The following is a 26,922-nucleotide window of genomic DNA, read 5'->3' on the forward strand; positions in this document are numbered from 1 at the left end:
TGAACTTTTTTTTTTTTTTTTTTTTTTTTTGCGGTACGCGGGCCTCTCACTGTTGTGGCCTCTCCCGTTGCGGAGCACAGGCTCCGGACGCGCAGGCCCAGCGGCCATGGCTCACGGGCCCAGCCGCTCCGCGGCATGTGGGAATCTTCCCAGACCGGGGGCGCGAACCCGGTTCCCCTGCATCGGCAGGCGGATGCGCAACCACTGCGCCACCAGGGAAGCCCCATAAAGATCTTATTACAAGATCTTGATGAGACTTGATCCAATCTCTTTGCACAGTTTTTTTGGATCTTTGCTAATTTTCATGAATGACTTCAGTCCCCTCCATTGCAAATGAATTTTTTAGTCTCTTTTTCCTTTTAAAGATTGTTCAGATTTTAGTCTAATATACAAGTAACCTATGTAATAATAACCAAGAGTAATCTCTTATGGGCAGTAGTGAAATAGCCTGATATCAGCGTCAATCAGGGCAGAACAATGAGATAATTAATCAGGCACCTCTATGTCCCTTTATTTAGATTTCCATTGCACCAGTAACATGACTGGGGTGCAGTGGCTAATTATTATTGACAAGCTTCATCTCAGAAGTTTGAACAGTGGGGATATTAAGCAAAAGGTACAGTTATCAAGGTGCATAACAAGATTACTTCAATGTTAATGAGAAATAGTTGTGCTACTAAAAAGCTTAGGGACAAAACATAGGCCCGCATGGAGCAGGTACATAGACTTTCAGAGTATGTATTAGCTCCACTGCTTGTTCTATTTTAGGTCCCTACCCTTACATACATTTAGTGAATATGATCAGGTCTCCTGCATACCAAATTGAGATCTTTCTCACTTTCCTTTTTAAATTTTTCCTCTGTTTTCAAAATAATACATGATTATTAATAGGTTAGAAAGCACAGAAAATCACCAAAAAGAAAATGAAAATGATTCATAATTCCACTACCCAGACATAGCCGTGGCTAACATTTTAGCATATGTTCTCTGGTATATATTCTGCTAATATTTTTATCCATTTTTATTCATATGTGGAGTATTATGCATACTGCTCTGTAACTTGCTTTTTTTTTTTTTTTTTCACTCACCAGTGTATCATTTTCCTTTCTTCTTCTCAATGTTACCTGGCTTATTCTATGTTATTCTATATTGTAAGCCATTTTAAATCTTTCTTGGAACTGGGGTATAAATCATTTCATTCAGTCTTCCACTTGTGGGCTACCTTCACAAAAAAGGAGAAAACCGAATCACATACACCGACACTGGGCCTCTATGCAAATGAGAGGGTTTTGAATAAAAGATTGGGAAACCAATTCACGTGGTGTGCAGCAGCTGCCCTTGGCTTCTAGAAGAGGAGCGTTCCTTCCCTTTTCCCCTGTACTTGCTGATAGAGTTTAAAATATGGCCCTACGTGGTGAATTATCTATGACTCAGGTCATAGGAATCATCCTGTATTAGGGCAGCAGTATGGACTCTCCTACATTCTTATTCCATCAGGGTAGGACCTGAAACTCTTTTCATTTTGTTTTTGTTACACACACACACAGTTGTAGGCAACTTCTCTACAAATTTAACAAGCGTCTAAAGGGAAAAATAACAGAGGTATTCAAAGAATGTTCTTTATTTAGGTGTTGACATTAACTAAACATTTATGTGCCATCACTAGTCAGTTTAGAATTTTAGCTACAAGAGAAACAACATTGGTGTTTTTATGACACCAAGAAATTAGGTGAAAACTAAAGTGTGCTCTCAAAAAAGACTTTTCCAACCATCTAATTGTTTGACCTTGTATAGACACTAGCAAACAAAACAATGCTCTTTTCTATGTAGGGGATGTAATTTGTGATATCTGTTCTCAATTTTCATTTCAGTTTTCTCTAGCATCTTCTCTCTAAAGTTTATATTAATGATTTAGGAGCTGTGGGGATTTTCCTCCAGTCAAGAAATCTTTGGATGTTTAATGTTTCTTATGGTTATCTGGTTCACTTCTCCTCTTTATGTTAAGCACATTTTCTCTTCTCTTTTGTCTAAACCTTTTTCTCACTGTCCTAATTGTTCCTGATACTTTCAGTGATATATCTTGGCCCTGGTGTCCAAGCTTCACTTTTGACTTTCAAAGAAACAAAGAGAGAAAGTTCAAAAATCAGTTTCTCCTCCTTTCCCTGCCTTTCACTGTAAGGCCTACATAATAGGTATGGAGATGCTCTGTTCTTTCTTTACTTTTCCTTTAACTTTTTATTATGGAAATTTTAAAAGTTACACACAAACGGAGGAAATAGCATAAAGAACTCCCTTACACCCATCACCCAGCTGCAACATCCTACAAATGATACAAAGCTCTTCCCCCTCCCCTCATTTTTAACTTTTACTTTCTTTTTTGCTATAAAATTTTAAAGAAAACTCAAGACATTGTGTCACTTGACCAGTATGTACTTCATTAGGCATTTCTAACTGAAAAGACTTATTTTTAAAAACCACCATTCCATTCACAACTAACTAAAGCAACAGTAATTTCTTTCTTTAATTTATTACTCTATTTAAAATCAAACATATCTGACTGTTTGAAAAATGAGAGTTGGTTTGTTCAAATCTGCATCCAAACAGGGCGCATGTATTACGTTTGATTGTCATCTCCCTTAAGCCTCTTTTATTTTATAGCAGTCCCCCTCCCACCTTATTCTTGCCATGGATGCATTTGAGAAACTGGTTCATTTGACCTATATAATGTGTCACATTCTAAACTTGACTGGGTCTTCATGAAAGCATATCAAGCATTTCCCTGTATTTCCTATAAATGGTAGTTAGATCCATAGGCTTGATTAGATTCACATTCAGCTTTTTTTTTCCTTAATATTAGTATTATTGATAAATCATATACCATACAATTCACCCATTTTAAAGTGTACAGTTCAATCACTTTGTAATGTATACAGATGTCAACTTATAATGCTGTACACTTGAAACTTATATAATAAAAATAAATGAATAAAGTGCATAATATGATGTTTTTTAGCATATTTACAGAGTTGTGCAATCATTAACACTATCTAATTTCAGAACACTTTCACCACCCCAAAAAGAAATCCCATACTCATTAGCACTAATCTACTTTCAGTCTCTCTGGATTTTTGTATTCTGGACATTTCGTATAAATGGAATCACATGAGGTCCTTTGTGACTGGCTTCTTTCATGTAGCATAATATTGGGTGGGCCAAAATGTTCGTTCGGATTTTTCCGTGAGATGGCTCTAGTAGCACTTAGTTGTCTTTAACTTCATTCGAAGCAATTTTGTTAGATTGTATGTGACAGCTGTCATATCAGCATGCATTTTAAAAGACATCAAAATTGGTGAATTTTTGTGTAGCCATTTTAATATTGAAGATGGAAGAAAAGAACATTTTTGGCACATTATGCTTTATTATTTCAAGAAAGGTAAAAACAGGACCGAGATGCAAAAAAAGACTTGTGCAGTGTATGGAGAAGGTGCTGACTGATCAAATGTTTCAAAAGTGGTTTGTGAAGTTTCATGCTGGAGATTTCTCACTGGACGTTGCTCCACGGTTGGGTAGACCAGTTGAAGTTGATAGCGATCAAATCGAGACATTAATTGAGAACAATCAACGTTACACCATGCGGGAGATAGCTGACATACTCAAAATATCCAAATCAAGTGTTGAAAATCATTTGCACCAACCTGGTTTTGTGAATCGCTTTGATGTTTGGGTTCCACATAAGTTAAGCGAAAAAAGGCTTCTAGACCATATTTCCGCATGCGAGTCTCTACCTAAACGTAATGAACACGTTCTGTTTCTTAAAAAAAATTGTGACAGGTGATGAAAAGTGGATACTGTACAGTAATGTGGAATGGAAGAGATCATGGGGCAAGCGAAATGAACCACCACCAACCACACCAAAGGCCAGTCTTCATCCAAAGAAGATGATGTTGTGTATATGGTGGGATTGGAAGGGAGTGCTCTACTATGAGCTCCTTCTGGAAAAGCAAACAATTAATTCCAACAAGTACTGCTCCCAATTAGACCAACTGAAAGCAGCACTCGACGAAAAGCATCCAGAATTAGTCAACAGAAAAACGCATAATCTTCCATCAGGATAACACAAGACTGCATGTTTCTTTGATGACCAGGCAAAAACTGTTACAGTTAGGCTGGGAAGTTCTGATTCGTCTGCCGTATTCACCAGACATTGCACCTTCGGATTTCCATTTACTTAGATCTTTACAAAATTCTCTTAATGGAAAAAATTTCAAATCCCTGGAAAACTGTAAAAGACACCTGGAACAGTTCTTTGCTCAAAATGATAAAAAGTTTTGGGAAGATGGAATTATGAAGTTGCCTGAAAAATGGCAGAAGTAGTGGAACAAAAAGGTGAATACATTGTTCAATAAAGTTCTTGGTGAAAATGAAGAATGTGTCTTTTATTTTTACTTAAAAACCAAAGGCACTTTTTGGCCAACCCAATATTTGAAGGTTCATCTATGTCATAACAAGGATCAGTATTTCATTCCTTTTTATTGTGTGGATCCTACCACGCTTCATTTATCTGTTCATCAGTTGATGGATAGTTGGGTTGTTTCCTCCTTTGGCTATTATGAATAATGCTGCTATGAACATTTGTGTACAAGGTTTTAAGTAAACATATGTTTAATTTCTCTTAGGTATATACCTAGGAGTAGAATTGCTGGGTCATATAGTAACTTAGTATTTAACATTCTGAGGCACTGCCAAAATACATTTCAAAGTGGGTGCATTATTTTTCATTCCCACCAGCAAGGAATGAACATTCCAATTTCTCCACATACTTGCCAACACCTATTATTGTCTGTCACTTCTTTATAGCCATCCTAGTAGATATGAAGTGATATCTTATTAAGGTTTTGATTTTCATTTTCCCAATGGCTAACGATACTGAGCATCTTTTCATGTGTTTACTGGCCATTTGTATAACTTCTTTGTAGAAATGTCTATTTAGATATCAGTATTTTGCTCATTTTTAACAGGGTTATTTGTCTTTTTATTATTCAGTTATAAGGGTTTCTAAAAATTTATTCTGAATATAAGTCCCTTATCAGATATATGATTTGCAGATATTTTTTCCTAAGTTCAATTTTTTAGTCAAGAGTACCTGATATGTACTTCATGTTTCACTCTTTCAGAAGAAACATAATCAGTGGCATACCAGATGGTGGGGGTAGTGGGAGTAGTACTTGACAGGTGCAAGCAATAGGGCTTCTATTATCTATAGGAATTTTTTAAAGAATAAGAAAACCAACTAAAAGCCAATCTGCTTTTTATTACTCTCCTGAGCCAGCAATTCTAAACAATGTCAGGGATGGAATTCCTCTTTCTCAGGAATTGCAGTCCACCCCATGGTGTGCCACTGCCCCAAATGTCTGGTTCTCCTACTCTTGGTAATACTCAGCTCCATTGTGGATTCTGGTACTATTAGCCTCATCCTTCCATTGAAAGCTTCCCATCAATGTATTATCTAATGGTTGTAGCATCCATTTACAACTGTGGGCTAAATTGATGATTTAATTAGTGATTGAAAATGATAATTTTCTAATTCTATTATTTATTCTTCATATTAGCTAGAATTCTTCTATAAATAAGAGTTTTCTCTCATGAACCACTTGGTTTCTCTGAAATACAATTCACTCAGGAAGTAGTCCTTTAAATATTAGGGGCTAATAATATTTGTTGTCTATAACTTGCAGATATTTCTCCTAGTTTGTCATTTGTCTTTTGAGTTTGATATGATGTTTTTCATCATGCAAAGGCTTTTATTTTTATGTGGTCAAATTTATCAATCTTTATCACTTCAAGATTTTGAGACCCATTAAGGAAAGTGTTCCCTGTCCTCTGGTTAAAAGGAAATCACTTGTGATTTCTTCTAATCTGCTATGGCTTCATCTTTACATTTAGATCTCTAAACCATTTGGAATTTATCTCAGTATCTAATGTGAGGAACAGATTCAATTTTATCCTTTCTCCATATGGCTATCAAGGTGTTCCAAACACCATTTTCCTTTTCCCTTTTATATAGACTATTTTTTAGAACAGATTTAAGTTCACAGCAGAATTGAGCAGAAAATACAGAGTTCCTGTATACCCACTCTCCCAGCCACCTTCAAATCCCCACCTGGCACCAGAGTGGTATATTTGTTATAATAGATGAAGCTACATTGACACATCATTATCACCCAAAGTCCACAGTTTACATTAGGGTTCACTCTTGGTGTTGCACATTCTTTGCGTTTTGACAAGTGTATAATGACAAGTATCCACCATTATAGTATCATGCAGAATAGTTTCACTATTCACTGCCCTAAAAACCCTTTGTGTTCTGGCTGTTTGTCCCTCCCTCCCCTCTGTCCTGGAAACCACTAATCTTTTTACTGTCTCCATTGTTCTGCCTTTTCCAGAATGTCATTTAGTTGGAATTATACAGCATGTAGCCTTTTCAGATTGTCTTCCTTCACTTAGTAATATCCATTTAAAGTTCCTCCATGTCTCTTCATGGCTTGATAGCTCATTTCTTTTTAGCACTGAATAATACTCCGTTGTCTGGATGTACCAGTTTTTTTAATCCATTCACCTACTGAAGAACATCTTGGTTGCTTCCAAGTTTTGGCAATTATGATTAAAGCTGCTGTACTGTAAGCATCTATGTGCAGGTTTTTGTGTGGACATAAGTTTTCAACTCCTTTGGATAAATACCAAGGAACATGATTGCTGGATCTTATGGTAAGAACATGTTTAGTTTTGTTAGAAACTGCCATAATGGCTTCCAAAGTAGCTGTACTATCTTGCATTCCCACCAGCAATGAATGAGAATTCCTGTTGCTCCACATCCTTGCCAGCATTTGGTAACATACACCATTTATTTTAAGTATTTTTCCCCCATTGATTTGAGACCTGTCTTTATTACCTACTACATTTAAATATTGGGTATCTTTCTAGATTTTCTATTTTGTCATTGGTTTGTCAGTCACTTTGTGCACCAATACCACACTGTTTTAATCATGAAGGCTTTATAAATTGTTTAAATATCTAGGAGAGCTACTCTTCCCACTTTGCTTTTCTTTTTCAGACTTTTCTTGGCCATTACTGCTGTTTTATTCTTCCATAAGAACTTTAAAATCAAGGTGTCTAACTCCAGATTAAAGAACAGACACTAAATGCTCTTTTTTCTTGGAATCAAGTTGAATTTATAAGCAAAGCTAGGAGAATTAACATCTTTATTATTGAGTTTTCAAACCCAAGAACATGGAATGTGTTTCCATTTTTTTAAGTCTACTTTTCTATCTTACAAATATGGGGTGTTTTTTGGTTGTTGTACTCATTTGCAAATAGTGCACAGTTCTTGTTAAATTTATGCCTTGATATTTTTATTGTTGTTTATAAATAGAGTCCTTTCTTCCAGTATATTTTTCAACTGGATATTGTATATATTAAGGTTGTTGATTCTGTATTTAATTTTATATACTGCAGCTTTCCTAAATTATCTTATTTGTAGTTATTTTTACGTTATTTTCTTTTGAATTTTTTAGACATATAATTATTATCATTTGCAAAAAGAAATAGTTTTACCTCTTCCATTCCAGCTCCTGTGCCTTTAATTTTTTTAGACCTTGTCTAATTGCATTAGGTAATATGTTCAGTACAGTGTTAAATGGTAGTGGTGATAGTCTTGTTCCTGACTTTATTGGGAATAACATTAAGTAAGAATCTGACTTTCGAGTTCACACACACACACACACACACACACACACACACACACACACACACACACCATGAATAAGGTACTGTTCCAGCACATTCTGTTTTTAAAAAAAAGGATAATGGCACACAACATCTGAAGAGCCAGTCTGTGTATAATCGGTCTTGAATGAATCTGGCTTCCTCAATGAGAGTCAAGAACTGCAGGGAAATATAAAAGCCTAAGAGATAACTCTAAAACATCCATTAATTCCTACTTTATTGAGTGTTAGTTGAGTACATTTTTAATCACAAGTGACTGTTAGTTTTTTTTGTGAAATGCCTTTTTGGCATCTGTGAAAATAACATAATTTTTCTCATGTATTAATATGATGTATTATTTGATTCCTTAATAATTAACCACCCTTGCATTTGGTCATAATGTACTGTTTTTTAAATATGTTGTTGGATTCTCTTTGCTAGTATTTTACTTAAGATTTTTGTATCTGTATTCATAAGGGAGACTAGTCAGTCATGTTCTTTATGTTAGTTGCTTTTCTTTTACATAATGAAAGTTAGGTCCTAGTATATGAGAGAAGACCATCAAATAGTCCATTAAGACCAGTAAATTCTTAGTTCTAATGTGATTACTTTATACTCTAAACCAGAAATTTCTCTGGCACTGTGGAATGCTGGTCTACAGCTCCAGCCTACAGTCAATCCTCACTTTTATATTTGTCCTTCTGCCTCTTGGGTTATAAACTTACATTTCTGAATGTACAACATCCTTGAGTGCCTTAAATCGATAGACGACAGCCTTTCTCTCTCCATGGATGTGAGCCAGGGGCTTCGGCTTCTTGTGAATACATTTCTAGCTGAAACTCTGTTTAACCCAAAGTTATGCTTTCCCCAGCAAGAATATTACATTTGAAGCTTCTCATTAATACTTTTACAGTATCTTCTCCCTCCTCTTATACAAGACCTCTGTATCCCAAGAATTACAATTCTATAGTTGTGGCATTAATTTTATCTCATGGAGACTTTCTGATCCATTTAAAATATTTCATTAATTTGTTTAAAACATAATTAAGTAGATTTTGGTAACAATGGTAGGGTAAGAAGAAAGGGCTCAAACATGTGAAGAAAAGCCAAAACTCATTATTTTAGTGTAGACCCCATGTGTATTTTAAATCGTCTTCTAATTTACTTGTCCTATTAGATGTGCTTAATGAAAGTTAGACTAAATGCATGCTTTTAATAAAACTCTCTAGCAGTGCTGTCATCAAAACTGGAATTTTTCCCCTATTTGTCTCTTACAGAGGACATAAAGATAAGATATTTGTGGTAAAGTGTAACCCACACCATATTGACAGACTGGTTACAGTTGGGATCAAGCACATCAAATTCTGGCAACAAGCAGGTACTATTGTTAGGGTTTATCCTTTATGTGGTTGAAAGTTTTAATCCAGCTGGGAAAAAAAAAAACAACCAACACCACTACCTAGCCTATCTCTGCAATCTAAAATTAAAGTATGCCTAAAAGACATTTGCTCCCAAATAATGTTTGAGCTGTGAAGCTTAGAACACTCTATATGATGCCTTGCATATTCATCAATATCTAGAAAGCTTTGGGAAATGTTCTGCTGTGAAAATAATTATTTTTATATTCAGTCATCAGTTCTGAAAGCAGTGATTATGTTGGACTACTGAGCAGGAAATAATCACTTTAGTTGGGTGAATACAATTTTCAATATTTTGAGGGTTCTTTTATTTATAACTGCATTTAGCACATGAATTAAATATGACACACAGTACACACAGTAAGTGGTCAAAATAAATACTTGTGGTTTATAATGCTGATAATAAGGATGAGTAAATAAGCAGGACAAAACATGGAAGGATATCTTGTTTTTCTCACTAATAGGTCAGACCTTTCATTGGGACTGTTTCTGAATTCTTAGTATCAACTTTGGTACCAAGCCCAATCTTTTACTGGGCAAAACTTAAAGAAGCTACTGTTCCAATGCCTTCTGCTTTTGAAGAAAGGGTCATGGCACCCACCATGTCTGGAGAGCCAGCCTGCCTACAGTTGTCTGGAATGAGTCTGGGTTTCTCAGTGCTAATAAGAAGGTACAGGGAAATGTGAACATTTAAGGAACAAATCTGATGTACTTCTCCTACAGTGATTCATTTTTCTCACCCCAAAGCCACTGTGATAAAAATCGAGGCAAAACATACATAAAACATGTTTACATTTTACATTACAGCCACTGCTGTTTTCACTCGCTTTGTTCAGCATTCAGGAAGACTTGCCTGGCTCCCCAGGGCCCTCAGTCACCCCTTCCTCTGGCTGGCACAGAACTTGCGCTGAACCTTGGTTAGAGATGTATATCACATTCTCTCCCCAACCAGACCTTAAGTTCCTTGAAGGCAGGAACTCTTCCTTTTCACCTTTATACCCCAGTGTCAACCACTGTGCCCGCCACAAAGTAGGGATTCAACAAGTGCTGAATTAATGCGTGAAGGAGAAAACCTTTTATAATGTTTTTGTTATGATGTTTTCTGCCATTTTAATACATCTTTCTGTAGACACATAATGTAGAGACACTGGGTTTTTCACTGAAGATAGTCATTCTAAATGTCCATAGAAGGTATCAATTTTTCAAAAAGTAATAAATTCTCTTGGTCCACTCCAGGTGGGGGCTTCACCTCTAAAAGAGGAATTTTTGGAAGTGTTGGAAAGTTAGAAACAATGATGTGCGTTTCTTATGGGCGAGTGGAAGATCTGGTGTTCTCAGGAGCAGCTACTGGAGATATTTTTATTTGGAAGGACATTCTCCTACTAAAGACAGTGAAAGCTCATGACGGGCCCGTGTTTGCTATGTATGCATTGGATAAGGTATAGTCTATTTTCCTCATTAGCGTTCTAAAAGTTTAAGTTAGGCTTAGGAAGGTCCACACCAAGAGGATGCCTGTGTGTAAAAACAGTACCCTCTGAATTAGGAAGTAGTTGTCATGAATGGAGAGGAGCACAAATGGTCTTTAAATTTCTCTTTTGTTTATAATTATTTCTTTATGTGCAACTTCTTTCTTCTGTTTTCGCACTTTTTCTTCCTGGCTGTCACTCCTAAGAACTCCTTAAGAAGTGTTGGGATAAATGCAGACATGCAGTAGCAAGAGAGTCCTGAGAAATATTTCAACACAGTCTTCCACCTTGCTGGCGCAATGAGCAGAGACCTGGAAGTGCCTGGTGTTTGGATTATTGTCCCTCCCATCAGTATGACCTGAAGCTATGTTGATAACCTGCTTGTTCCTGTGTAGACAGGCTCAGTTTTAACAAGCGTGTCAGAGTGAAGTCTTTTCACTGGCTGTGTTAGTCAGGGTCCTCCAGAGAAACCGAACCAGTAGGACGTAGATATAGACAGAGATATACACATACATATACATATACAAAAAGGAGATTTATAATAAGGAGTTGTCTCATGGAGTTATGGGGGCTGAGAAGTCCCACTTAAGCCATCTGCAAGCTGGAGACCCAGAAAAACTGATGGTGTAATTCAGTTCAAGCCCAAAGGCCTGAGAACCAGGGGAGCCAATGGTGTAAATCCCAGTCTGAGGGTGGGAAAAGATAAGCTGTCCCTGCTCAATCAGTGAGACAGGAAAAAGGAGGGTGATTTTGTCCTTCCTCTACCTTTTGTTCTATTCAAGCTCTCAATGAATTTGATGATGTCCACCTACATTGGGGAAGGCAGTTTACTGAATCTAGCAATTCAAATGCTGATCTTATCAAGAAACACCCTCACAGGCACACACAAGAATCATATTTAATCTGGGCACCCTGTGGCCAGTCACTTGACACATAAAATTAACCATCACACCAGCTGTATTTCTACTCAAGCTCATCTTTGTCCTGATCTGTCCCCTGCCTTGCAGTGTTGTTTTAAATAAAGATCACACTTGGGAATTCCCCAGTAGTCCAGCGGTTAGGACTCCGTGCTTCCACTGCAGGGGGGCATGGGTTCGATCCCTGGTTGGGAAACTAAGATCCTGCATGCCTCGAGGCACGGCAAAAAAAATAAATAGATCACACTTACCTTCAGTGCCCTTAAAACACTTTCTTCAATCAATTTGCCAGAAAATATCAATTTTTTGTTCACTGCTAGTTTGCTGATGGTACCAGTTTGTGTGTGCTCTCTGACCTCCAAACAGTCTAAGCCACCTAATACACCTTATTAAGCCAAGCCTCATTTTGCATTTACCTGTTCCCAGGTAAATATGCTGATCCCACTATGGAAGTAGGTTCTTCTTAGATGTGCAACTACAATGGTTGTTTTAGTGGTTAAGATGTTTTTCACTAGCAAATTTGTTTTTGATTAAACTTCAAGTTTTAGAAAAGATTAAAGCAGAATGCAAAGTTTTTTGTAGACTCAGAAGTTGATGTGATATAACTTGTTTAAACTCTTTTATTGCTTGGTAACTTAAGCTGAAAAATCATGGGAAATGGCAGGGATATCACATTATACTATACTGCATTTAAATTTAATTTGGAGAGTGAATGTCCCCAGGTTCACAATCTATAATAAGGATATTTAATGTAATAAACTTCCAAAATATTATTTCCTCGTGAACTTCATTGAAATGAAGTACATTAGAAGTTTCTGAGAAAACAGAATGAATTACTCAGTATTTTTCTTTAAAAAAAACCAAACAAACAACTTTTTAAAGAACAGTTTGTATATATAAGTTGCCAAAAAGGAAAACTAATAAAGCCAAGAAATCATAAGCTTAGAACAAGAGTAAAAATCATCATCTAGCAAAAAATACCCAATATGTTAAACTTTTTACTTGCCAGGTTTTGTAAAAATTAATCTGGATTTTAATTATTGTGGAAATTGTTGTGTATTGAACAAAATAGCAGGATAGTTTTGTTATATGAAATACCTATATTACTCTTAATAATAAATAATGGTGTTTTTCCTGGAAGTAAATATTTTTAAATATTTAATAGTCATTTTTAATTGTGATGTTAATTCTAATTCATTCAGCAGGAGTATATGAGATACCAGAAACTCTGCCAGGCTCTGAGGTTGGTCCTTTTCTGTAAGAATCCACAGTCCAGTCAGGGGACTGGGCACAGAAATGACCGTCCATGATTCAGGGTGCCAAATTCCAACCAATGGTCTGAAGAACGTGAAATGGACACACAATGAGAAAGTGTTTAATCCTGCTAGAGAAATAGGGGAGAGAAGCTTCCAGAAAATATTATATTAATATTATGTTATCATTCAGATTTTTCATCCTCCTATACTTAGGAAGAAAACACAAACAAAGCGTCTTTACCCAAGGGGAAATCCTTTTGAGGCTGGGTGGGTACCTTGTCATTTTGATGTGTATATAATTCTTCTGATGTGTGCCTTCACAGGGTTTTGTAACAGGTGGAAAGGATGGAATTGTGGAACTCTGGGATGATATGTTTGAAAGATGCTTGAAGACTTATGCCATTAAAAGAGCAGCATTGTCAACCAGCTCAAAAGGTGCCACTCCCGAGTATGCAGTAGAAATCTTTCTGTTCATAGAGATGGAAAAGATAGTACTAAGTTCTTGGAAAACTATTACCAAATCAACTGTCTTTTTTTCTTCCACATTCAGAGCCCTTGGCTCCTGGTAGAAATATCAAGGATAATTGCCTAGTACCTAGTACTTTGGAACTATAAAAACAGAATTTATATAATCATTACAATTGTTTTATTTTTTATTATATTAAATACAACATTTGCAGTATTAAATCCAATTTTTCCTCCTCAGGCTTGCTTTTGGAAGATAACCCTTCAATTCGTGCCATCACTTTGGGACATGGACATATCCTGGTGGGAACGAAAAATGGAGAGATCCTGGAAATTGATAAGAATGGCCCAATGACACTGCTCATTCAGGTACGGTGTTTACACACGTCCTAAACCACAATTCACACCAGAGCTGGAACCAGGGTGAGGCAATGGGGGGCACTTAGGGCTCAAATTTAAGGAGACTCTCACTTTCACGGTCAGGCAAATGCTGTATTAATCATCTATTTCTGTATAACAAATTGTCACAAACTTAGTAGCTTAAAACAAAAACATTCCTTATCTTATGGTTTCTGCAGGTCAGGAGTCTGAACATAGTTTAACTGGGTCCTCTGTTTAAGGTTTTGTAAGGCTGCAATAAGGGCCAGGGCTGTGGTCTCATCTGAGGCTTAACTGTGGAAGGATCTCCTCCAAGGTCACTCGAGTTGTTGGCAAAGTTTAGTTCGTTGGGGATGCAGGACTGAGGGCTTCCGTTTCTTGCTGGCTATTGGCCAGAGGCCACCCTCAGCTCTCAGAGTCTGCCTATAGTTCCTCCTCACATGGGGTTCCCCAGCATGGCTGCTTGCTTCCTCAAAGAGAGCGAGGGAAAGAGGAAAAACGGGTACTACTGTGCCTTTAAGTAACTTTAAATAACATAGTCATATCATCACATACGTGTAATCATGAACATCCATCCCCTTTGCCATATTTTATTGGTTGGTAACAAGCCATAGGCTATACCACACTCAAAGGGAGGTGGTTACCCAAGAGTGTGAAAACCAGGAGCATCATGAGGGTCACCTGTCCAGCACAGTCTGCCCTCTGGCCACCAATTATCATGTCCCTACCACATGCAAAATACATCCCCCCTCCCAAGGTCCCCAAGAGCCTTATCCCATCATAGTATCTGTTCAAAGTCCATAATCTCATTGTCTAAATCAGGTCCCAGTGTGGGTGGGGCTTCTTGAGTATATTTCCTCTTGATCTGTCCAAATCTGTCAAACTAATAAAAATTATTTGCTCTGCATACACCAAATATATGTGTCTCCTTAGATTTTGTGCATGATTCTAGTCTCAGCCTTGATTCACATAAACATATAACATACTCTTCACCCTTCCTCTCCCCTCAAAATGTTATTCAAGTAAAATCAGATTAAAATAAACAACAGAATCCTCTAAGGTTGAAGAAGTGATCACATGTCACCTGAGGGGGTGGGAGTCTGTGGAGGTGAGGAGGTAGTCCTGTCCAGTTTGGTGATGGTTAGGCCATAGTTACAGATGGAAGAGGCACGGGCAGGGATGAGGGTGTGGGTTCAGAAGGTGGAGTGGAAAGAATATGCACTGGTTATCTAAGCTTTAGGACTTCTGTGGGTCTGAGGAGCTAGGCCTCCTTCCCTGACCTGATGCATGCCTGCAGCCTTGCTGTATTAGGACTAGCCACCAAAATCCCACTGAAAGAGGCCCTCTGATTTGCTACACCTGAGAGCAGGTCTGCTCACACATCACGGATCAGGTTTTTAAAGTGCATGTGCTCAGGCCCCACCCTGGATATCCTGAATAAGAATCTGTGTTTTAAAAACGGTTCTGTGTTAGAAGCAAACCTCAGAAGCTCTGTAGCCGATTGCTACAGGCAGCCCAGATTGAGAACTGTGCTGAGATGCATCCTTGAGGGGTGATTTCTTTATTCTGCAGCTGCACTTGCCTTCGTTTTCCTTCCAAGCTAATTTCTTTTTCTTTCTGACCATGACTTTTTATTTAATTTTATTGAAAGTTCAGTGTTTCTTTCTTTTTAATCCTCAAATTTTTGAGACTTTAAATTGTTTGCCACATGCTGTATTGCTAAGTATGTTGTAAGATTTATACTACAATATGATTTAAATAGCACCGAAAAATTTAAACTCTACATTTTCAAATTTCACAAAGTAAATAATAGCTGAGCTAATTTTGTTTAAATATGTTTTAAACTTGACAATAAAGGCTTTTCACTTTTGCATTCTCTACAGCTCTATTCTTTACTATATTTGCTTCTGTTGTTCTATTAATGCAAATAACCACAGGTGCCATTTATTGAGCACCTACTATGTGTCAGGCAATACTGTTGTACAAAATTCCTCTCTCATCTCCACGACAGCTTTGCTTAGTTGTAATTGTTTTATAGATGAGGGGCTCAAAACCCAGTAAACTGCCCACAGCCACATGCTAAGAACTGCAGGGCTGGGATTCACACCAAGCTTTGTCGGGTACCAGAGCCTTTTCTTTGTCACTCCACCAGACTGTTCTCCACACGCCTCAGCATGGAGACTGCGTGAAAACAGTGCAGAAGGCATGACCCCCTAAGCACTGGGCAGGCAGGCGGTGGAGCTGGGAAGACCATCTTCTCTCCTTACACGTGTGCCATTCTTTTCCTTTATCTCAGCACTTCTCTTTCCTCTTCCAGTCTATCAATCATTTGCCATCTCCTCCTAGGTAGAACTCAGTAGTTCAGTGCAATCATTGTTTGTTGGGCTCCTGCCAAGACCAGCCCTGTGCTCTGTGCGGTGGGATAGGGCTTACTCTAGGGGCTGACAATCCTGTCCTGAGAGGTGGACACTGAGGGAAAGTTAAGGAATAGTAGAGGCAGCGTGGTTAAGACCATCAACTATCGTGCTGTGGGGAGATTTCAGAACCATTTTTCTAGTTTCTGTAGCACGGCAGTTCAACGTTACTTGGAATAGATTGCTTTTTTTTCTTTTTTTTAAGAAAATAGGTTGGGGGGAGGAGAGAAGAGACAGGAGGTGAGTTCTGAAAATCCCCATTGTATACACTTTGAATATAATCAACTGTCAATTATGCAGCTGGTTATTATTAGCTTTAGGGTGGTCAGGAGGAAAGTAAAGTCCCAAGATCATTTCCTTGTGCCACTCAAGAGACTTCCAGCCTGCCTCACTCACTGTCCGTTCCTATAGGATCCAGGAATTAAAGTACATAATCATATTAGATTAAAGAAATACCATTTTAAATCAATATATGATGCAGTGGTTTGAAAGGGTCTCAGAGCCCCACAACCCTGTCCTCTGTGTGCAAAAGAACGTAGTCTGTAAAAGAGCCCCAAGCAGATCCAGTCTGGTGGAGAACAAGGGAGGGCTCACACCTGACCCATCCTCTGACCGTGGCCTTGGGGGTGGGAGGCTTCTAAAGGGAAGGAAACTAGAAAACTGGGGATGTTGGGTGCTCCAAATCTAGTAAATTCAAAACCAATATCTATGCCCTTCTCAGATAGTTGAATGTCGGCTGTACTGGGAACTTTGTATCTTCTGCCAAATTACAGTTTTGCTCAAACAGCTTCCCAGTTAAACCGGAATCTTCCAGTTTCTCTTTGGAGAGCCACCTGTTCCCCAAAGCGTTCCAACTACAAACACCTTTCAGATGCCTGTGTGTGGTCTTCCTTTTTGCTTTACTAAGCAAAGCCTTTTTATAATTAGCCACTGAAAGCAGAAATTCAGTAAACAATCTGGTCTGTTTTATTGTTCCGTATCTAATCTGTTCCTTACACTGCTTTACTGAGTGATAAGTTAGAAAAATCAGATTCATTTTCTCCCTAATTGTTCTTAGAAAAATCAGATTCATTTTCTCCCTAATTGTTCATTCATTAAACACTGTTTCATCTCAGTTATTCGTCTAAGGCAGTTAAGTGTGTTTGTGGTAAGGCGTCGGCATGTGGAATTGGTCCAATGCCTATCAAGCCCCTTTCGGTTTTCTGTGCTCCATGGATAGAACAATTTGTGAATAAATGCTGACCCTGAGCTATACCCAGGACGCTTGAAATGAAAATTTAGGTCTCTCTAATCTGCTCTGCCAAATCTGTGCATTCAAAGAACTGAAATAGAATTAATTAACAAGAATATTGCTGTCCAATTCCTCTGACAGAGATAAGTGGTACCTCCATTTTTTAGAATATGGTTTTATGGAAGAAAGTGGTTTGTGTCATTGTGACCAAGCTGTTTTATGAAAAGATACATATATACTGTGTTTATTCAATGTCAAACAACAGGATAAAATGAGAGCAGTTCCTTAATTACTCAGATGTTTCTAAATGGAAAGATGTTCGGCGTCATATAAACAAAACTTAGGAGCAATGTGAGTCCCTGCTTTGCTTTCCAAGTGAATGCTTTAGCGTCACGCAGGCCCAGCTTTAGATTCAAGTTCAAGTGAAAAATTTATCCAGTACAATCATTTTGGCTCCAGGAAGCTCAAACTGTGTTTGTTTATATTTGAACCTGTTTGGGATACTCGCAGGAAGGGCTAGCCGAGAAGCATGAACTGGTTTTTGTTGCCCCGTTTCCTCCCCTACAGGGGCACATGGAAGGAGAAGTATGGGGGCTGGCGGCTCACCCTCGCCTGCCTGTCTGCGCAACAGTGAGCGACGATAAAACACTGCGGATCTGGGAACTATCCTCCCAGCACCGTATGCTGGCAGTACGGAAACTCAAAAAAGGTATGTGACGTCCCCGTACACATCTGTAAAAGTATTTACACCCGAAAGTATTGGATTCATTTATCTGTTCATCCAGCTAATATTTACTGAGCACACCTGTTACATGCCCCCAGATATGCTGGGTGATGGGGATTTAGTGTTTGTTGCTACACATATAGCTAATCACCTGGAGAATCATTCCAGAAGGCTGGCCTGATCTCTCAGTGCCCAGCTCTATTCTTTTTTTTCTTTTAAAGCAGATATTCATTTTTAATTATTATTTATTTATTTTTGGCTGTGTTGGGTCTTCGTTTCTGTGCGAGGGCTTTCTCCAGTTGCGGCAAGTGGGGGCCACTCTTCATCGCGGTGCGCGGGCCTCTCACTATCGTGGCCTCTCTTATTGCGGAGCACAGGCTCCAGATGCGCAGGCTCAGCAGTTGTGGCTCACGGGCCCAGTTGCTCCGCGGCACGTGGGATCTTCCCAGACCAGGGCTCGAACCCGTGTCCCCTGCATCGGTAGGCAGACTCTCAACCACTGCACCACCAGGGAAGCCCCAGCTCTATTCTTTATTTCCTTGCACTGCACAGACATTTGCCACCTGGGGGCAATATGTCCTTCCTCTTCTCATCTAGAACTGTGGGAGCCAGTTGAAACTCATCAGCTTGTAAAGAATGCTGCTTCTTTTTATGTCTGACAGTCTCCAGAACTGATTTTATTACTGAAAAATGAAAGTCAGTTTAAAAATAATAGTTCATATCAAGAAACGAATAAATATGTATTGAACACCCGTATGCACTGGAACTGAGAGGTATACCAAGGAGTGCAAATTCAGCAAACATTTATTGAGCAGCTTCTGTATATCAGGCGCTGGGGATCCCAGGATGAACAGTCACGTCTCTAGTGTCAGAGACAGACAAGATTTGAACAGGTTCCCAGCAACGGCTGGTCCATTCAAATTGGGTAATTTGAGGAGCGTCTCAGAACGGGACTATTTATAAAGGGGTGCGCAGGGTGTAGGAAATGACCAGGGCTGGTGCAGCACGATGCAGCTAGTAACAGCCGGGTACCATTGCCAGCCCTGGGCCTGAAGGGACAAGAGGAGGGGCAGTTGCTGGAATCTCGAAAGTGAGAGCTGTGTGAGATGACAGCCTGGCAGGGGCTGTGATCGTCAGCCCGGAGGTTCAGCCAGCATGCAGTGACCCCACAGGGAGGCAGCCAAGGGAGCACATGCCCCAGCCTCCCTGTGCTTTATCCTTCCTTCCCTGTTACCCTCCCTTCAGTCTCCTGCTCCTGCTGCCCCTTGACCAAATGAATCAGAAGCTGGGGATGAGCGGCCCACTGATCGAGTCCAGGAAAGCCAGCTCCCAGCACAGAGCAGGGCGGAGAGTGGGTGAGGACAGACAAACAAAAGATCTGTGGCACAAGCAAGGTATCGTGGAGGCTCAGGGTAAGGCCCACTGCCAGAGACAGCTCCATCAGGGAGGAAACCTAAGATCTGAGGCTCAAAGGATTTGTGAAAGTTAAGATAGGAAAGGGTGAGATTGGGGCCTGGCCCCAGAGTATTTGTGCTAGGTACTTTTATAAATAGACATGGGGAGAGTATTCTAGGGGGATAAAATGAAAAAAGGTGTCAAGACAGTAGTGACAATAATGACAGTGGCTAATATTGCTGAGACAGTAACCGTGCTAGCACTTTGCCTTTGGTCTTCATGGGAGCCCAGTGAGTAAGGCCTTTTTTATTTCCACTTACAAATTAGGAAGCTGAGGCACAGAGAACTTAAGTCATTTGCCCAAAGTTGCACAGCTGGTAAGTGGTGGAACTGAATTCATACTCAGGCAGCGTGGCTTCAGAGAGCACACCTGTGGCCACTGCATGATGGTGTCCTCTACCATATTGCCTCTCTTCACACTGGACTTCTGGGTCTCAGTAAGTAGTGGAGCCAGGATTCAAACCCAAGTCTGACTCCAAAGCCCATGCTCTTACCCACTACAGGAGTGAATAATTTGGCCACTAATTTGTATTGGGGAAATAACAGACCGAGTCCTCGCTGTGAGTGACTTGAATATCAACCAATGGACTTTATTCACTAGGTTAAAAATTAGTTCAAAAGAACAACTAACACATCTGAGTTAGGATGGCCATTCAACCCAGTTTACAGCCGGTGTCCTGGTGTAATTATTAATAGCTCTCCCTTTTACTGTCAGGTGTCATCATTCGTACAATAAATTTTTAGGCTTAACCTAATCGTGCTGTCCCTCCTCAAGGGCTGGTCTTTCTGTTCTTTCAGCACTAACACCATGCCTGATTCATAGTAGGTAAATAACTGCCAAGTGAATGGATGAAGAAAGGAAGGAAGGTATATTATACTTCAGATGAGCCAATTTAAAGTTATTGGTGTGAATGTGGCTTTTCAGCCTGCTCTGAACAGTGGCTGAGGGGTGGGTGTGGAAGCTCAGTTTGGAATGCCTTAGCACAGGGCAGCATAACTGTCCCATCCTAGGGCTGTGCTCACCAAAGTCTTGACAATAAGAAGAACAGGGCCAGGGAGGGGCCTGTCCTTAAATAGGATTCTTATTAAATATACCCCCCACCGAGTCCATACTCTTTGTTCGGAAATGTCTCCCTGTGACCCTACAAAGCAGTAGAAAGCATTGATCGTGTAGCACCCTCAGCCCAGTTTTGCAGACACCCTTGGAGAGAATGTCCATATTCCATTCTTCCCATGACAGAAGAGACAGGAACAAAATCTTTCACCTCTAGAATTATGGATTATAATCCACGGATCAGAGAATTAGAGTGACTAAAAGTAGAACAACAAGGTGCTCTAAAGTAAGTTCTGTGTGTAAAGCATGATATGAAAAAAATTAGTTTCCAGAAATTTTATTACAGAACTCCCATTCTTAAGTATCACGTCTTGGGAGCAGAAATACTGGTTATATTAATCCTTTATTCCTTTTCCCCCTTCACTCTACTTGTCTTTTGAAAACTCCAGGTATTCAGATATGAAGAAATGAATGGATAAACCTCAAAGAAATTGAAAACTTATTTTTAATATTATGATCATTGTCCTTGGGTTTGGAGGAAAGAGATGTTTTAAATTATGAAGTTTTAGTTCTTCTCACCAGGAGTGTTAATTTAAAGACACAGTCACATGTCCATGAACATATGCACATTTCCCCATCTCTTCATTTGCTTTGTTTGGTAGCAAAGTCTCGGATCATAACAGTGCTCTTTGTGGATTCTTTTGTAGGTGGAAGATGCTGTGCTTTCTCCCCTGATGGGAAAGCCTTAGCAGTTGGCTTGAATGATGGGAGTTTCCTGGTTGTAAATGCCGACACTGTTGAAGACATGGTCTCCTTCCATCACAGAAAAGAAATGATCTCTGACATTAAATTTTCAAAAGGTGAAGATGACAGCAAAAACTTTTTAAAACGTGTTGGGACAAAAAGTTACAAGAGTGGACCCTTTTTAAATATTCCTTGACCTTTAACCCATTTAAAAATGCTAAACTGGAAGTAAATTCCCACATAAAATGTTTTGGTGTTAACCACTCATTTTTTCTTTATAGATACAGGAAAATACCTTGCTGTGGCATCCCATGATAACTTTGTGGATATTTACAACGTCCTTACAAGCAAAAGGGTTGGCATCTGTAAAGGTGCTTCCAGTTACATTACACACATTGACTGGGACTCTAGAGGTAACGTATGTTGTGGCTTTTAAAATATAATTTCAGTTTTTAAAAATCATGTCAATTCATATACTGTTTCCAGAGCAAATGGCAGTTGAGTTTTAAAGAAAAACAGAGGGGGAAACTCACAACAGAACTGGTTATAATTTTAGAACCCAGAGGCAGCTGCTGTTAACATTTTGAGTATTTTTCCATATTATTATTATTTTTTTATTACTACCACTACTACTACTATTATTACTACCACTACTATAATTATTATTATTTTAATTATTTTATTTATTTTTGGCTGCTCTGGGTCTTCGTTGCTGCACATGGACTTTCTCTAGTTGCGGCGAGCGGGAGCTACTCTTCATTGCGGTGCATGGGCTTCTCATTGTGGTGGCTTCTCTTTGTTGCAGAGCACAGGCTCTAGGTGTGCAGGCTTCCATAGTTGTAGCATGTGGGAAAGGAAAATGCAGTAGTTGTGGCTCGTGGGCTCTAGAGCGCAGGCTCAGTAGTTGTGGCACACGGGCTTAGTTGCTCCGTGGCACGTGGGATCCTCCCGGACTGGGGCTCAAACCCGTGTCTCCTGCATTGGCAGGCAGATTCTTAACCGCTGTGCCACCAGGGAAGTCCCTATAATTATTATTAACTCAAGCCATTGAGTTTTAAGACTGCTGAAGATATATGCTGCCTTCTATTACCATAGCAAGCCACCAGTTCACCTCTGAGTATGGCATGCTGTGTCCTTGCCTTGTATCTCCTCCTTACTGCAATTCCCTTTTCCTACCAATTCTCCATCTCCCAGAGAACTGCCCAAGAGGTTTCAAGTAATTTTCATCCTCCACTGGAAGTAGGAAGCTACATTCAGCTCACCTAGAGTTTCTCTGGTTTCTCTCAAAACTCCCAACCTACCCGCTACCTCCTCCAAGTCATACCCACAGATGCCACAGGGACTTGTCTGTTTATTTATGTAACAAATCTAGCTCTTGCCATGTGCAGTCTTAAGCCAGAAAATGTGGAGGATCCAGAAGGGAGTGAGACGTGGTTCCTACTCTCTGCAAAGTTTATAACTTAGTGTGGGAGACATGCTTGTACCTGAACAATATAAGAGCACAGACTGGGTAAAGCAAGGGAGTAAGAAATGGTGGGTCACAGGGGAAGTGGTAAGCAGGGGCTCAGAGTGGGCCAAGCCAGCATTAAGTACCCAGGGTGCAGCATCCGTGCTCTAGGGTGGGTCACTTTTAAAACCCATCCCGGGGACTTGGCTGATGTTGGAGTCCGGGGCAGATTTGCTTTGGAACAGGCAGGGTCCCAGCTTTCAGAGAAGTTTTAGTCTATTGTGGTAGTAAGTGGTGTCTCTGAGGAAAGAGCTCCCAGGGGAATCCATGGAGCCTTCGTAGAAGGAGTGACCTTTGAGATGGATCTTGAAAGCTGAGTAGAAGTTCACCAGATGGCGACATCTGAGACGAGCGTCCCAGGCTCTGAAGGATCAGGGTGTGCCACTATGTGGAGGTGGGAAGAAGAACGGGGGATTAAGAAACAGTAATGCTGGGCTTCCCTGGTGGCGCAGTGGTTGAGAGTCCACCTGCCGATACAGGGGACACGGGTTCGTGCCCCGGTTCGGGAGGATCCCACATGCCGCGGAGCGGCTGGGCCCGTGAGCCATGGCCGCTGAGCCTGCGCGTCCGGAGCCTGCGCTCCGCAACGGGAGAGGCCACAACAGTGAGAGGCCCGCGTACCACACACACAAAAAACAAAAGAAACAGTAATGCTGAGTGGCTGAGGGTGGGAAGGGCAGGGAATGCAGAGAGGCCAAGACAGCAAATAAAGGAACTGTTACCTCACGCTAGGAAGTTTAACCCCGAACTTTATCCTGTAAGCATTAAGTAATTCTGAGGGATTAGAGTGAGGCATTCCCTACCATCCTGGGGAGGGTGAGTGAGCCTGGAGTTAGAAAGCAACTAAAATAAACCAGGAGAAAGAGATGATGAGGGCCTTGACCAAAAAGAGGTTATTTCAGAGATGCCAGAATATTTTATTTCACGTATTTCTTGAAGTAGTGGCCGTAGACTGACCCTTCTGCCAGGCAGGGATTTACTTGTAGCTGTACTTGCTGCACCAGAATTTGGATTTAAGTGTCGCAACCTGCAGGCGTTTTACAGAGTGCAATAGATGGGAGGAAGGCATGCATGTCATTTATTGTGAGAGGTGCAAGTCCCAAGAAGGGCAAAAAAAGATCAGATAAGTTCCTCTCACTTTCACGTCAGGACCATCCAGATACAGTGCCGAGGGCTTAGGCTGGCATGTATGATCAAGCAGGACACTGGCCTGGGAGACATCTAGGAACCAGTGAGGTCCAGAGGGTGAATGGAAGCAGCTGCTTCTCACCCACCTTCTTTGATATTCTATGCTTTATCGTTTTTTTTTAAAAGCAAGGATTTAAAAAAAAAAAAAAAAGCAAGGATTTCACCCTATTTGTTCTCTGGCTAACTTCTCTAGATATGCCCCTTTGTGAGAAAGCTTTAGAACAGTGAGGGTCATCTTTATGCATATGTAGAATAGAATGTGGTGAGTTTTATTTAGAACCCAACACACACACACACACACACAGACACACACACACAGACACACACACACACACCACCTGACACAATATGTGAATCCCACCACTACGATGACCATTAGGGGGTTAAAACCAATTATTATTTACGCTTTATGGAGTGAAGGACCAAGAGAAATTGGGGCATAGGAAGAATATGTTTTGATTGGGAAGATTTCTTTAAAATTATTTTTAATTGTGGTAAAGTACACCTAGCATAAAATTTACTATCTTAACCATTTTGATTATAGAGTTCAGTGGCATTAAATACATCCACATTATTGTGCAACCACCATCCCCATCCATCTCTAGAACTCTTTTTATCTTACAAAATTGAAACCCTATACCCATTAAATAGTAATTCCCCCTTCTCCATCCCCCAGTCCCCTGACAAGCACCATTCCACTTCATGTCTCTATGAATTTGACTATTCTAGGTACTTTATATAAGTGGAATCATACGGTATCTGTCTTTTTGTAACTGGCTTATTTCATGTAGATAATGTCCTGAAGGTTCATCCATGTTGTAATATGTGTCAGAATTACTTTGCTTTTTAAGGCTGAATACTGTTCCATTGTGTGTATATACCACATTTTGTTGATCCATTCATCCGTCAGTGGTTACTTGGGTTGCCTACAACTTTTGGCTATTGTGAATAATGCTGCTATGAACAGGGTGTACAGTTCTTTTGAGTATATGCCCAGAAGTGAAATTTCTGGAAAAAATGATAATTCCACTTTTAATTTTTTGAGGAACCACCATACTGTCTTCCACAGCAGCTGCACCATTTTACATTCCCACCAACAGTGCACAAGGGTTTCAACTTCTCTGCATCCTCACCAACACTTGTTATTTTCTTTTTTGTTTTGTTTTTGATAGTAGCTATCCTAAATGGCATTGAGATGGGACATTGCAGTTGCATTTACATTTGGGGAAGGTTATTTTTTTTTTATTCTTCAAATGTGTTGTATGCCCTCTGTCAGAGGTAGGGATATAAAGAGGAATAAAGCCCGGATGGGAAGAGTAAGCCCTTGGCGGGGATCGGTGGGCTGCCACCACAGAGGGGCCTGGGCGGAGGTCGGTATTGAGGTCCTCAGTGTGGAGCCATCACTTTGCAGGGAGAGAGGCAAACCTCACTATTTCCATAATTCTGCCCAAAGCCAGAGTCTGTGGTCCAACTAGCACATAGGGTGATGGGAAAGAAAGAGTAAGGAGGCCAGGGTCTTTAAAAAGCCACTTTGCCTCTCATCCTAAGTGGCCCTTCAGTCAGTTAAGAGGATCAGACCAAATGGTTTCTGTGGCCTGAGAGGAGAACAGAATATTTTTGATTTTTAGGGAGGAGTTATGCCATCTGGAGAATAAGCGCAAGTGTACCCGTGAATCTTCCCTGGTTTAACTCCAATTTTGTTGCCTTGAGACATGTGTCATATTGATATTCTTCTGCTCCTGATATCCCAGTTTCTAAAATGCCTACCCTCCAGCATGTGCCAGGCTGCCTCAAGATCAGCCTAGCTTTACACAGCGGGGCCTCGAGGGCCTACAGAGGGTAGAGAGCAGAACTTAGATGCAGGGATCTGTTTCATTCCTTTGATCTTGTCAAAAATAGTGAACACATTTGCCGGAGCCAGCTGGCTCGTCAGGGGTGGGGAATGGCACAGCCGCCAGCCTCCGTAGCCTTCCGTGTCCATGGCAACCTCAGGTCCCAGGAAAGCTGAAAAGCTCATCGGGCTTTTGCAGGAACAGCAGCTACCCCTGAATAAAAGCTCCTGCACAGAATGCCTGAGAAAGAAAAAATGTATATGGAAAGAGAGAAAACATGGAAGGGTATTTTCTAGCTGCTGTTAGTTCATTTCCAGAAATATCTGGACTGTAAGATCTTTCACCAACTAACAGTCTGAGCCATGATAGGACATCTCATTCCCATTTTCACTGCAAATGGCCTGATGTGTTTGGTCTATTTAGTACCAATTTTGGAATTGTTCTAACTTGTAAATTATATAGCAACTGGGGTGACATGTATGAATCACTCTGGATTATAAAGCTCTAGGCACCTGTAATATGTGTGATTTACTGTACCTGCTTAGTGATGGGGACAGCTGTCTCTTTCAGTTCTCTTATTCTGTGTGAATAGACATTTCTAGTTAATAAAAATGTGAGGATTCTAAAAGAATAGGGTTACTGTTATTCAGGGGCAAATTATACTTTTTGCTCTTTGCTTCTGCTCCTGTCCTCAGAATATTTCCGTGGTTATCTATTACAGAGCAGCAAGCAGTGGAGAAAAGGAGTGGTGACCTAAATAGTTCCTCTGTGCTTCAAAAAAAAAAAAAAAAATACAGTTTCATAACAGTAGTAAAGAAAATTTGGGGGGAGAACACACCCATAATTCTACCTTCCTAACACAAGAATAATTGATTTTTTAAAAATTTCTTCATCTCCTTGATTTCAGAAACCCACTCAAGCCAGCTTAAATTTAAAAATAAGAGTAAAGAATGGCTTTAGGGCTTCCCTGGTGGCGCAGTGGTTGAGAGTCCGCCTGCCGATGCAGGGGATGCGGGTTCGTGCCCCGGTCCGGGAAGATCCCACATGCCGGAGCGGCTGGGCCCGTGAGCCATGGCCGCTGAGCCTGCGCGTCCGGAGCCTGTGCTCCGCAA

At 40.2% G+C, this 26,922-nt stretch overlaps 1 protein-coding gene across 2 annotated transcripts in view; it reads left to right on the top strand.

Annotated features, from left to right (window-relative positions):
* The window catches only part of EML6 (EMAP like 6), a 308,692-nt gene that overhangs the window by 214,414 nt on the left and 67,356 nt on the right, over positions 1 to 26,922 (top strand). For both annotated transcript variants that reach the window (XM_024118542.3, XM_024118541.3), the window contains exons 17-23: positions 9,039 to 9,139; positions 10,416 to 10,618; positions 13,142 to 13,253; positions 13,525 to 13,652; positions 17,874 to 18,015; positions 21,247 to 21,399; positions 21,565 to 21,696. In XM_024118542.3, the coding sequence (XP_023974310.1) occupies positions 9,039 to 9,139; positions 10,416 to 10,618; positions 13,142 to 13,253; positions 13,525 to 13,652; positions 17,874 to 18,015; positions 21,247 to 21,399; positions 21,565 to 21,696 (971 nt within the window). The remainder of the gene's footprint in view (positions 1 to 9,038; positions 9,140 to 10,415; positions 10,619 to 13,141; positions 13,254 to 13,524; positions 13,653 to 17,873; positions 18,016 to 21,246; positions 21,400 to 21,564; positions 21,697 to 26,922) is intronic.

The sequence above is a fragment of the Physeter macrocephalus genome, chromosome 12, assembly GCF_002837175.3.
Source record: "Physeter macrocephalus isolate SW-GA chromosome 12, ASM283717v5, whole genome shotgun sequence".
NCBI classification, from domain to species: Eukaryota; Metazoa; Chordata; class Mammalia; order Artiodactyla; family Physeteridae; genus Physeter; species Physeter macrocephalus.